The sequence below is a fragment of the Ruditapes philippinarum genome, unplaced genomic scaffold, assembly GCF_026571515.1.
Source record: "Ruditapes philippinarum isolate M1 unplaced genomic scaffold, ASM2657151v2 ctg4462_1_1_1_1, whole genome shotgun sequence".
Lineage (NCBI taxonomy): Eukaryota > Metazoa > Mollusca > Bivalvia > Venerida > Veneridae > Ruditapes > Ruditapes philippinarum.
This window is the reverse complement of record NW_026854063.1, coordinates 52,291-64,534: the sequence shown is the minus strand read 5'-3', so window position 1 is coordinate 64,534 and position 12,244 is coordinate 52,291. Positions and strand designations below refer to the sequence as shown.

The following is a 12,244-nucleotide window of genomic DNA, read 5'->3' as shown; positions in this document are numbered from 1 at the left end:
TACTGATCATTCCTGTAAAGTTTGGATGAAATTGCACCAGTAGTTTATGAGGAGTAGTCCGGACAAGTTTTGTGACGGACGGACAGATAGACAAGACGACGGAGAAATGATCCCTATATGTTGCAACTACTCCATAGAGGCGACACAAAAATGAACCATGCTGTGAACATGACAGCTAGGTCAGAACTCAAAGTTAAAACCAGGGGTAATTCAAATAACCATTAGGATTTTTCTTCTAAATGCCACTGTTTGAAAAAACAATGTTGAACTAACCAGTCTTACTTGTAATGCAAAACTCACTTTTACAGTGGTTTAAAATATACACAGATACTTTTCTGACAAATTCTAAATCATTACTGACATGATGACTGATGGACTGAGAAAAACTTGAAATGTGTCAATAAAACATGGATGCCCCCACACGCCACTGTTCTGTCAATCTTATGACTCTAGGGTCAAATAGTTTTGGGACTACATGTGCCACAAGTTGAAATCTAAAAAAACAACAAAGGGCCATTATTCTGTTAATTTAGTTGCAGCAAAAATTCCTTCCTTTACTACCATCTACACATTAAGTTTGTTAATCCTGGAAGTTTAAGCAAAATCTGCCATCCGGTTTAAGAGGAGTTGCGTTCACAAGATTTTGGGACAGACTGACAAGTGCCCACGCTATATGCTCCCACATTGTGGGGGGATAAAAATAATCTTATTTTACTTACATGTTAAACTGTCAAATCCTCTTTGTGCCAGGCAGTATCTACTGCACTGGACATACATTTGTACCACTGCGGGTTTTACAGGGAAATTTCGGGGAAAGTCTTAATTTCTGCTGTGAGGTTTTTTAAGATGTGGACACTTCCTGATTTGTTTTCAACCTTTGACTGTCTGTGAGAACTGTAATTGTAAAAATATATTTCAAAAATATTTTCTGTATTTTAAAATTCATCTTTAAACGTAATATTGACAAATATTGAAGATTGAACACCGATGAATTGACAATAACATATTTATATTTAATGTAACACAATGTTCATACAGTTACTAGAATAAGTTTTGTTAATTATTAATGCTAATTGCACGACTTTTTCCTGACCAATTTTAGTAATCACTTTTATTGAAATAATTCGGACTGCATATCGATTATTCATCACATGAGATACATCAAATTGTTTCTATTGAAGTCGACGCCAAATAGCATTTACAAAATTATCGCAACAGTATTATCATTTAATTGCTACATCATGATTATAAAATATATATAAAAAACCTCATAGATTTCAACTTACAGTTTAATAGGCATTTTTGTTTGATGTATTGTTGAGGATTGTTCATCACAATTGTATAAATCTGACCATTCACTGTCATTTGTAACTGTAGCATTTGACTGATGAATATGACCTTGAATAAAAAAAAATACATATGTACAAACAGTATATGGAGAGATATTCATATATTGAAGCAACTGACATAACACAAACAGTTCAACAACACCAGTCAGTTTTGCATAGTCCTTTACTTTCGTAAATAAACAAAATACAGAAAACAAACTACCAGTACTCACTTTAGTGCTGGCAAACATCTGGCAAAGGACATCCTCCGAGATCTTGTCAATAAGATCTTCCATGATGTTGTGTTCTGATACCATTGATTCTTCATGATGCACATCCCTTAAAAAGAATGCATGTATTTAATATGAATTTTAGTCTTAAACCAATGAAGGTAAAAATATGATAAACAAGATCAACAAGGAAAGGCGGCGTTCAATGAACGCAAACCCCCATATATGACCAGCAACAAGTACCAATGGCAAAGAGCCCAGGCGGACCCAGTTTGTCATGTAGAAATAAATACTTTTTTTAAAAAACAATTCATGTTATTTTGAAAAAAAAAATATGTACATGAATATAGAGTAACATGCAAAAACAACAAAGCCATTGTTTAAAAAATTCTTTTCTCATATATGGATTGTATAAATATTCTTTGGTTCCCTAAACCAAAGAGTGTGCCAGCAATATAGGATTATACCATGATAAGCTGCATAGACATATAATTACAAAATAATTTTTGAAATTCTTCCAATTCAAGTACATGTTATTTCGAAAATATCATTGTAAATGTAAATGTGTCTTACTCCATTTCCTTGATCTTATGCAGCAGATTCTGTCGGCATAGACAGATAGAAGCCAGTGCTGTCTCAATGATATTTCCCAACACGTCTCTCCATTTTCTTTTCATGTTTTTATTTCCAATTGTTGGTATATTTAGTGTTGACAACAAATTGTTGACCCTCATCGGCCCACCTACACTATCAATCATTGCTGTAAGAAAATGAAAGAAACAAAATTATTTCATTAAAGTATAACAAATATTTTGTCAAAAAAAACTTCACATGGATTGTAATTTACAATAACCATGATAATAACACATTGCATAAATTAATATAGAGCTATTTTTAGCTGCCTCATGTACGTTGAATATTAGTACTACTGTGACTGTGTGTGTATTGGCAGCCTAGTGTAAACTGTGTCTTTATATAATGTACATGTAGGATTCTGTAATGTCTTACTAAAAATTGCATTGTTGCAAGATTTAATTTAGCAACGTTTTATCATTTGTTTTTTTCAAATTTCTCAGTGACTTTGGGAAATTAAAACAGTTCAGAGGGAAGTTTATAAAACATTTCACAATAGGAAGTGGCTAGCCGTACGGCTAGCCAAAAGTTCTAGCCGTACGTGAGTCACGTACGACTAGCCAGGACACACTGTATTGGCTAGCCGTACGGTTACTTTCAAAATTTTATGGAGTATGTGAGTCACGTACGGCTAGAACTTTTGGCTAGCCGTACGGCTAGCCACTTCTTTCACAATAAGGAGTAGTGTTTTACAGCTAAACACAAACAAGATACATGTATTCTGTATAATAAATTAATAATTTATAAATCTGAAACATAAATTTGGGTCCGCATAATTTTACATGTTTTGACATCATTGGAAGACAAGTAATAAACACTGATAAATCATAATGTATCGATATATTCATTTTGGTACGAGACATTACATCTATGAATTCATTATCAGTATATAGTACTTAATGTAAACTATGATGCAATACATTAATCACTTACCTGTTCCTAATTTTGTGTTGACAACAAACCATGGCATTCCAACTTTCACAGGTCTTCAATCTACTAGAGTCTGTGTGTTTTTCCATAGGGAACACAATTCACATGACCGCATTCTGTGTTTCGACATTTCACATACAAATAACCAGACACTCCCTGTTTAAATTCACCTAACATGTTGTCAAAAGTTAATCAGTGCTGTTAATGGTAGCCAACTGGTCCAAGTCACATTTTTTACAAAATCTTAGGTTTGACCGTAAACACGCCAAACTCAACGATTCTTCTTCCCTCTTTCCAACCCTCATTATCAACCGATTTAGGAAAGAGCTGATGTCTTGTAGAGCTGGTTTTGGTTGACACGTAATACTGGTTACCTGCACTATAGTTATGTTCTATAATAAATCGGAATACTTGAGTTTTCTGCATCTTTTTACACCTTTTTTGAAATCGACCGAGCGTATCACGCTGTAAGACGCCATGTTAGATATCTGCGGAAATTACGTCATTTTCTTGGGAATACTACCACGTGACCGGGATATTTCGCTATTATTAGAATTCCGACTTTATACGTAAACAAACGAAGTTCGTTACGATAAATGGCGAGAATATGGCGGTAATTGTCGAAGATTGCCGATTTCATTATGGGTCTTCTACCTATAATTTTTAACTGTTATTGTGAACTACAATACCCTCCATGATACATATGATGTTTCAATTTGATAACTCTTAGGCAAAAAATAAAAATTTGTTTGTTTCCACTTCCGACCCATAAAAATAAGGTTGGGTAGGTAGGTAGGTTATAGCACGGGACTTTAATTGACATTTAAATCCGTGGTTATAGGTAGGTACATGAAGGACTTTTTTTATATGTGCATAATAAATATAATTCCTTGGCAAAATAGTTATTTACTGAACAAAGTTGGATTAACTTTCAGAACTGATATGTTTGTGGCGATTATCTGGCAAACTTGTTTTTATAGAAAAAGTTTCTGGTGAACTTTCAGCGAATAATTTTTTTGATAGAAAGATTCTGGCAATCTCTGGCAAATTAGTTTTCCACTGAAAGTTTCTGGCAAACTTTTGGCGAACTACTTAATATTCTGGTGAATTCGCCGCAAAGTCGCCAAATGTTTGCCACAGAGTTGCCACTAGTGGCGATATCTGGCAAACACTTGACACAGTGTTTTGGCGAACTAAAAGGTTTGCAGCGAATTTGCGGCAAAGTTGCGGCGAGTTTGCGGCAAACCTTTCCTTTTGGTACGGGTAGTTTTTATCCAATAATTTTAAAGTAGAATTGCCGTCCAGTGGAAATGAATAACGCCAATCATGATTCTATATCATGAAAAACTTATTTACCATATCAAATTTGCAAAGGTCTTTATAATAATATAAATTATTTTTTAAATAAACAGTCTATGCCAACAAACACAAAATGCATTTTCAGCTTTAAGAAATTGTACACATATACACGTTTTTCATGGAATGGCACTACTGTGTCACATTGAAGGTTTCATGATGACCGCCGTATGAACTCATCTGCGGTTGTTTCTAAATTCAAAACTTTACCATTTTCTTGTTTAAATGATTAATTCTGCTTAGTCCGGTGCTAGCGGGCATGGACGGTAACTTGCATTTTCCAGTACCGTCAATGAACAGGCTCAAACAAACCGAGCCTGCAACATTTTCAATTGTGGCGTGTTGGACTTTCTTTAGGGATTCTGTTTTACTCTATGTTAAAAGATAGGGGAATAATTCCCCTATATCGACCAAAACACTCTCTCTGTATTTAAATGTTTTGTTGCTAAAGTGCTTTTAGGTCGACCCCCGGAAAAAGGCATCTGGAATTTCCTTTTCTTATCCTGGAACCCATTTATTATAGATTTAAAAAAAATAATTCAAAAAGTTGGTCAATGAAATTGAGATTTTCTGAATTGAAGTTTTTGCTGAGTATATTATACAGGGCGGTTAACTCTCACATTTTATCTCTCAAAATATTTCGAACGTTAACAGACGTCAAAATGAAAAGACCAACTGATAATATTCTCCTTATTGTCATATTATTATATGGCTTCCAAATCAAAACAATCTTGATTACAATAGTACTATTGTTGTCTTAGCCTTTTCTTCAAATATATTGTATATTTTTATTTGTATTTTGTGAATTATTATCTATGACACTAAAACTAAAAAAATCCTAACAAATAAGGCATCGTCGATATTGAAATAGAAAAGACTTATGATACATAGAGGATATTCAAGTTTTATTTCATCAATATTTCTCGATATTTAATTAATAAGTCTTTTGGGGCCGACCGCTAATGTTGTAAGAACTTGTGCCCAACCCGTTTGCTTTTGCTGTTTAGAATACATATGAAATTTGTATCTGTACTGTATATACATGTATATAGCAATAAAATATGATTAAACAAAACTAATTAATAAGTGTATAATAAATGATCATTTTTTTCCAATGTCCAAAATGTCCCTTACTTTAGGATATCAACAAAAGACACGTTGGTATTCTCAGTGTGACTGAGCATTTAAACTGTAAAATATTTGATAATTAAGTGCAACTAATTTATAACTTTCAGGTAGATTGATCAAAGTCTATATCAAACAAGTTCAACAGGAAATAAACTAGTTGTTATATTTTCATAAAAGGCCCGTTTGTTTTGACACAACATGTATCTTTAATAATATATCAATTGCAGTGTGTTTAGGCAGGTTTTCGTTTAAAATGACTGTACTTTGTTGGGCCTCACTGTGAAAAAGATATGGATATACGGAAGTGAACGGAATTCCGTATATTATTCATTTACGGGTAAGAATACGGGAAACTTGAAATACGGAGATATACGAGACAGTATATTATGTCAGTCCGTATATTACTAATATACGGTGATCCGTACACTCATAATATACGGGAAATTTGATATACGAAGTTCGTTTTTACTGATATACGGAATTTTTATAACAAGTCCGTATACATCTAAAATACGAAATTCCGTATTCGTGCAAATACGGATTCTGTATATAGAAATAGCGAATGAAGATTTATTTCTGAATCGCCTATGTCCTATAAAAGGAAAGAAATAGTATGATTAATATTTGTCAGACATTTTACAAAATAACATAAAACAGGAAAGCTTTACCGGGACCCTGGTCTGTCGTCAAAAATATTCCAAAATGGTACATACAAGTTCAAATGTTAAAACAAATTATCCATATATGTCCTGAAATCAGCGATGTTCCTCTTGTATTATAATTAGATTTATTCGTTTCAAGTATGATGTAATTATGTGCATAATGTCAGTTTTCTTCCGCCACTTCCGTTACTATGGTAATGTCTTACGTAATAACATCATATGTCGTTTCATTAGGAGAGTCAGAAGATATTTCATATACATTTTTGTTGTCTAAGGGTGTATCCATGATGCATTTTTGAGATATAACAAATATCGATAATCTGTTACACATCCTCGGCATCATCCCGCTAAAATGTAAATATATAAAAATGAAATTGACGCGCCTTATGTAAACGTTTGAATATATTCTCCTCACTAACTAAGATTTTTTTTTTCTTTCAGGAAAGGTACATCTTAATACAAGTACATTTCAATTTAAACAAAATTCGGCTCAGAATCAAATGAGATCTTAATATAATGTAACGAGTTACTTACTTTTTTATACTGAAAACAATTCAATATCATTATCAACATTAGTTTCACATGTTAGAATAAAAAGCGATTTGATATTTATCATCAATAATTCTTTTTTAACAATATAAGCAAAGAAAAGCCTAATAAACGATAGCTTCTATTTGAATTTTACCCATTGTCAGAAATTGCGACTTTATAAAGCGATTATTATTATTCTTCGGAATAATTATGATTTTTATTCAATGTCATTTTGTTCGAGTTGTGTTTCCTAAAATAACGATAACTTTGCTCCTCATATTACTGAAAACTTGAAATAATAGCAAAATGGTATTGCAAAATGTGCATATAAGTGAAAAATTACCCTCTTTTTAGAAGGATAACTCCCCCAACAACAGTAACAACAGTGATGAAAGTGGCGACCGAAACACCAACAGGTATCCCAATATCTGAGTCTAAAAAAAGTAGATATTTAAGAATCACTTATAATATAAACATAAACTATTTTAATCAATCAATATAAAAAAGGAATCTTTCAAACTTGTCGTTTTAACCTTTTGTTTTACTTATGAATTATGTTCAATTTCCGATCGGTCGTCGTTTCATCTTTAAGTAGTTTTCAGTTACTTAGTTCTAGCAATAGAAGTAGATTTATAATCACAAGAATGTTCCATTGATCCTAAAATAACACTCTCGTTTGTTGTTTTAGAAGTGGTTGATTCTGTTGTTTCATCTAAAACAAAAAGTACGATGGAATTAAAGCATTTAGTATCATTACATGTATTTTTATAAGATGCTCAAAGTTTAATTTATCCTTCCGTATTATGTTTCATATAATCTATATAAAAACATAATGTGTTTGTCATAGGATGAAATAAATCAATTATGAGAGTTATATTCTTTATTTTCATGATAAGAGACAAAAATAAATACATGTTAGTATCAGTTATTCAGAATAGTTATCGTGTATGTGTAACCGTACTTTCGTATATCGTATCAACATAATTGGTAATACAGAAGCTGAGTGAAATTACATATTTCAAATGTAATTATCTTTCAGTGGAATTAGTACCGAAGCGTAGTCCTCAAAATAAGAAAAATAAAATGAAATTCAGACATATTCTGCAAACACTTTTATAGATTTTGACTTAAATATTATATTTAATATCATCTGGTTAAGATGATTATTCATCGTACGCAAGCGTTGTTCTGACATTACTTCACATTTTCTTTCTGTTGATGTAAACTAAACAATATGAAGAACTCGCTTTAATACAAAAGCAGTTTATACCATTTTTACAGAGCGTATATCTCTGTATAGTGCTGTATCTATCAAATTTTAATATTGTATCATTTTTCTTGTTTCTTTGAAGATAGCCAAACCTTGTTGGTATTCTGTTTGGAACTTCTTGATCTGTTAAAAATGTTACAGTAAAAGATGTTTCTTATCATGTATACTAAACATCAAACAATTCTATTTACTTCATGCTCATGGACATACTTATAAATCTGAAGTGTTTTTCTAATCTAACAAATCTGGTAATTTCATCACTGAATGTCCGTGTGTGTGAGACTTGTTAGTTTATCTTTTAGTGTAATTGAGCGACATAGGAATGGTAAAGATTATACAACAATTCGTCATTTGCTACAATGACAACCTTATGGTGATTCTTCTCATCCTAACAAGTTTTTCAATGTTAGGCTATTTAGGAATCTTTTGTTGAATAAGTAGTTTAATTTTTATTCTTATTTACGTCATATGCGATTGTTAAAAACTTCATTTGAAATAATTCTCAATATTAATAGTAGCATAATAAATTGCCTTAAACATGAAACATAAATTACGCACCGCTTCTGTATATAACGTCACTTGAAATGACACCAGCCCATGCTTTCCCAATGTTAGTTTTTCTTTCAAAACTTTCAAGGTCTTGGACTGGTAATTTCGACAAATTGAAACATTTGTTCATAGATGGCCTCCATCGCCTCTTTTGTATATTGTGTTCATCATTATGTATTTCATGAATATACGTATCATCTGGCAAAAAAGGAGATGTTTAATTTAAACAATTACAATTTGAAATGGTAATAATGGTTGACAAAAAACAAAATTCATATATTTCCGTACCACCTTTCTTTGATTTGTGTTTTTTTTCACGGGATAAAATAACAAGCTATATGTTTTAAAAAATTAATTCATATAGTTCTTCAGTGATTTATTGTGCATGTAATTAAAATATTTAACTATCCTCTATAAGTAAAAGTATGCTATTATTTAATTTCTTAATACAATTACATATGATGATCTGATTTGTTGAAGAGCAGTCTGCCCACATCCATGTAGACGTATCATTTGTGAACTCATATTGAAGACACCTTCCACTTCCACTGAAAAGTTTTGCTGAAAATAGTGTAAGTTTGGAGAAGCAATCACTTTTTCCATGAAAGAACTATATCAGGAACATATTATAGATATAATGTCCACATGATTTTCGTTAAATATTATGATTTTATGGCCACTTAAACTCTGCAAACACAAGCATTAATGCAGAAGTATTGTTGTTATGAATCTGGTCCTACTTAACTCACATTGACTTATATATCCGACGATAAATATAAATGTTTAAGTCATTTTATTGTGATGACTGATGAGTAAATATTTTCTAATGTTCTATGAATAATATACAATGATTCAGTTAAACAATGTAAATATCTCACAATATGAGTCAATAGTGTAAATTGACACATACTTGTTGCCGCCGCAAGCAATATTCATTTGAGTTTTACAACCCTGGGTACAATTAATGTAGGTCCTGTTTGATGGAATAGTGTTAAGGCAGTAGCACTGAATGAAAAAAAAAATCAATTTTGTTATATCATTAAACCATTTAGGTACGTCAAAACGGTGTCAGTATATTAAGGAAAATAGGCATTAGGGACTTTTTACTTACTCATACATTGTATTCATACATGAAGTTACACCCTCAAATACATTGGGTGATCTGCACACACTTTCCACAGATATGCCCTAAATCGTGTTTCTTTTATTGTAATTAAATCAATCCATTACAAAGCTTTCATAATCGAGCAGCTTAGGTCTAGACTATGTTGCCTTTGTCCTATAAATATATTCTGTTTTAGAAATTTTATGTTTTTTCAGTTCAAGAATACTACTTTTTCACATTACATTCAATAACAACTTAACCTATCATTGACTTAAATTATAATAAAAATTGTTTGTATTTTGAATTGTAATAAACTTGTCTAGCTCCACGATATAAAGTATGTCTTACTTTTGACCTGCTGACACCTATAAAATATGTCATGTTGCATGCAGAGTAACAAAAACCCGGAGTGTTGTACTCAAACTCAGCTATTTCAGTCATATCTCCCTTTTCTATACAGCCTTGGATATTAGAAAAAGATGATACAGATTAAAGTATTTCCCAAAAAAGCTATCGATACGCTATCATTGTGTAAGAACCGGTATCAATTACTTTGAAATTTTGTTTGAAAAGCAGGAACTGTACAATGATATAACATTCACACATCCAAGTTACCTCAAAATAATTGCGCATTGTACAATTTCATAACTATGCATAGATCCCTACGTGACCTTTATCTTTCTAATTTGTATATAAAGGATTTATTATCTTTATTTTGTCATAAGTATGGCGAAAATATATATTCTAATTTTATATTTACAAACATAATGGAAGGCTGTAGCTGCTAGATAATATCCTACCCATGCATGTTTGTTTCCAATAATACTAGAATTCACGGCCACGGGCAAATCTTTTATTGTTCCTTGGAACTTAATTGTAGGCGTTTCCATTGTGCAATTGTGAATTGCATTTTCCCAAGTTGTTCTATATTGTGTCATTAATGCAGCTTCTTGCAAAGAAATACAAAGTATAGTGACGATGATGATAAAAATTTACTTTTATAACCATGTGTATATCTGATATTATTAAGTGTTGTGTAGCAGTTGTAAATAGTGCTTTGATATTTTCAAGTTCTTTTGTTCTTGATTTTGGAATTAAAATTCACACTATTTGTTTTAACGTTTAAATCAGTGCATTGCCTCTCACCAACAGAAAGACAGTCGTTTGCAACAATTTGCCTGTTCTTACATAGCTTTCGAGATGCCTTCCCGTTTCTATTAACATATTTACAATCGTTAAACTATATTTTACTATGCTAAAGTCTACTAATTTGACTGCTCTCAAAATACTAAACAAGTCGTTATTACATTGCAGTATCTGTTCTCAATAACATTGAACGACAGTAATATTTTTGCGGGGTTGGGTTGGGGGAATGTGTCCTTTAGATTGTTACGCACTTTGTTTTTATATCAGTCAATCACATTACAAAGGTCATGATTCTAAACTATCTATTAGTCCTTAAAAAACGAAATGATATCTTCAAGAATATGCAGTCTCCCTTTGGCTAAAAGTTATATACATATATAAAATATATTACTATTAAACATTATAAAACATATATTTAATAAGGATATACGTTGTAGATTATCTGTAATAAATTCGTTTCAAATAATTAACGGAACACAAAAAATACAACGGGTATTTCTATTTACTGCACATATTTTGTTCCATTTTAGTGCGTATGATTTATAGATGTAAAGGAAACTGACAATACTATAAGACTGGATATTTGATTCGTATCTTTTATTAATGTTTCATTACTTATTTTCTACACATATATAAGAAACATACAATAAACACAAATAGACAAATACATATAAAAATTTACTGTTCAATATATGGAGATTTAATTTAAATAGATGTGTTAAAAATACTTAGAATTTATGACTCAAGATTGCAGACGAGAAGATAAATGAATAATGATAATTAGTTTTGCATACAAAACAATGATTAAACGTCAACATATTGAGGTTTCTGTTAAAGAACTTGACTTTTGTAAAAAAAAAAGACAAACAAAAAAACAAAACAAAAACAATATATTGTAAAAACGTCAATAATTTAATGTTTACAGCCGCTGCAATGAATTACTTAAATGAAATTGAAATAACCCTTACTTCTTATCTTTATGAACCACGAACTAGATATCTAAGTACATACACTAATAATTTACCTTCAGAGATTGAAATCAATAAAACAATAATAAAAACTACGTCTGTCATGTGTGCAATTTTAAAACATTTATGTTCTTCCTAATCGGTAGGTGTATGTAACTAAAACCGGACAATGAAGTTTTGCAATACCATCTTTTCTTTAAAAAACAATTGAAACGTAATTTACATCGTCCAAAAACTATACAATAAAAAGTCATGTACCATATCAAAACTAAAACGCAAAAGAATAATGAGGTCCAGGATGTTTTCCACAATCTTCCAAGTAAGACCTTTTATTTGATGTATTTATGATTAAATATCGTATTTATGAAATATAATTTCTTTTGAATCTAGCAAAACAAAAACAATTTA

General features: G+C 31.3%; 1 protein-coding gene across 1 annotated transcript; it reads right to left on the bottom strand.

Moving 5' to 3' along the window:
- Nucleotides 1-1,286: 1,286 nt before the first annotated feature.
- LOC132738835 (uncharacterized) lies at nt 1,287-3,342 on the bottom strand (the record flags this gene model as incomplete). Its single annotated transcript, XM_060726439.1, has 3 exons — nt 3,125-3,342; nt 2,132-2,318; nt 1,287-1,667 (listed from the first exon to the last, which is right to left on the bottom strand). Coding segments are annotated over exons 1-3 (605 nt in total), but the record flags the coding sequence as incomplete, so codon positions are not given.
- Nucleotides 3,343-12,244: the final 8,902 nt, after the last annotated feature.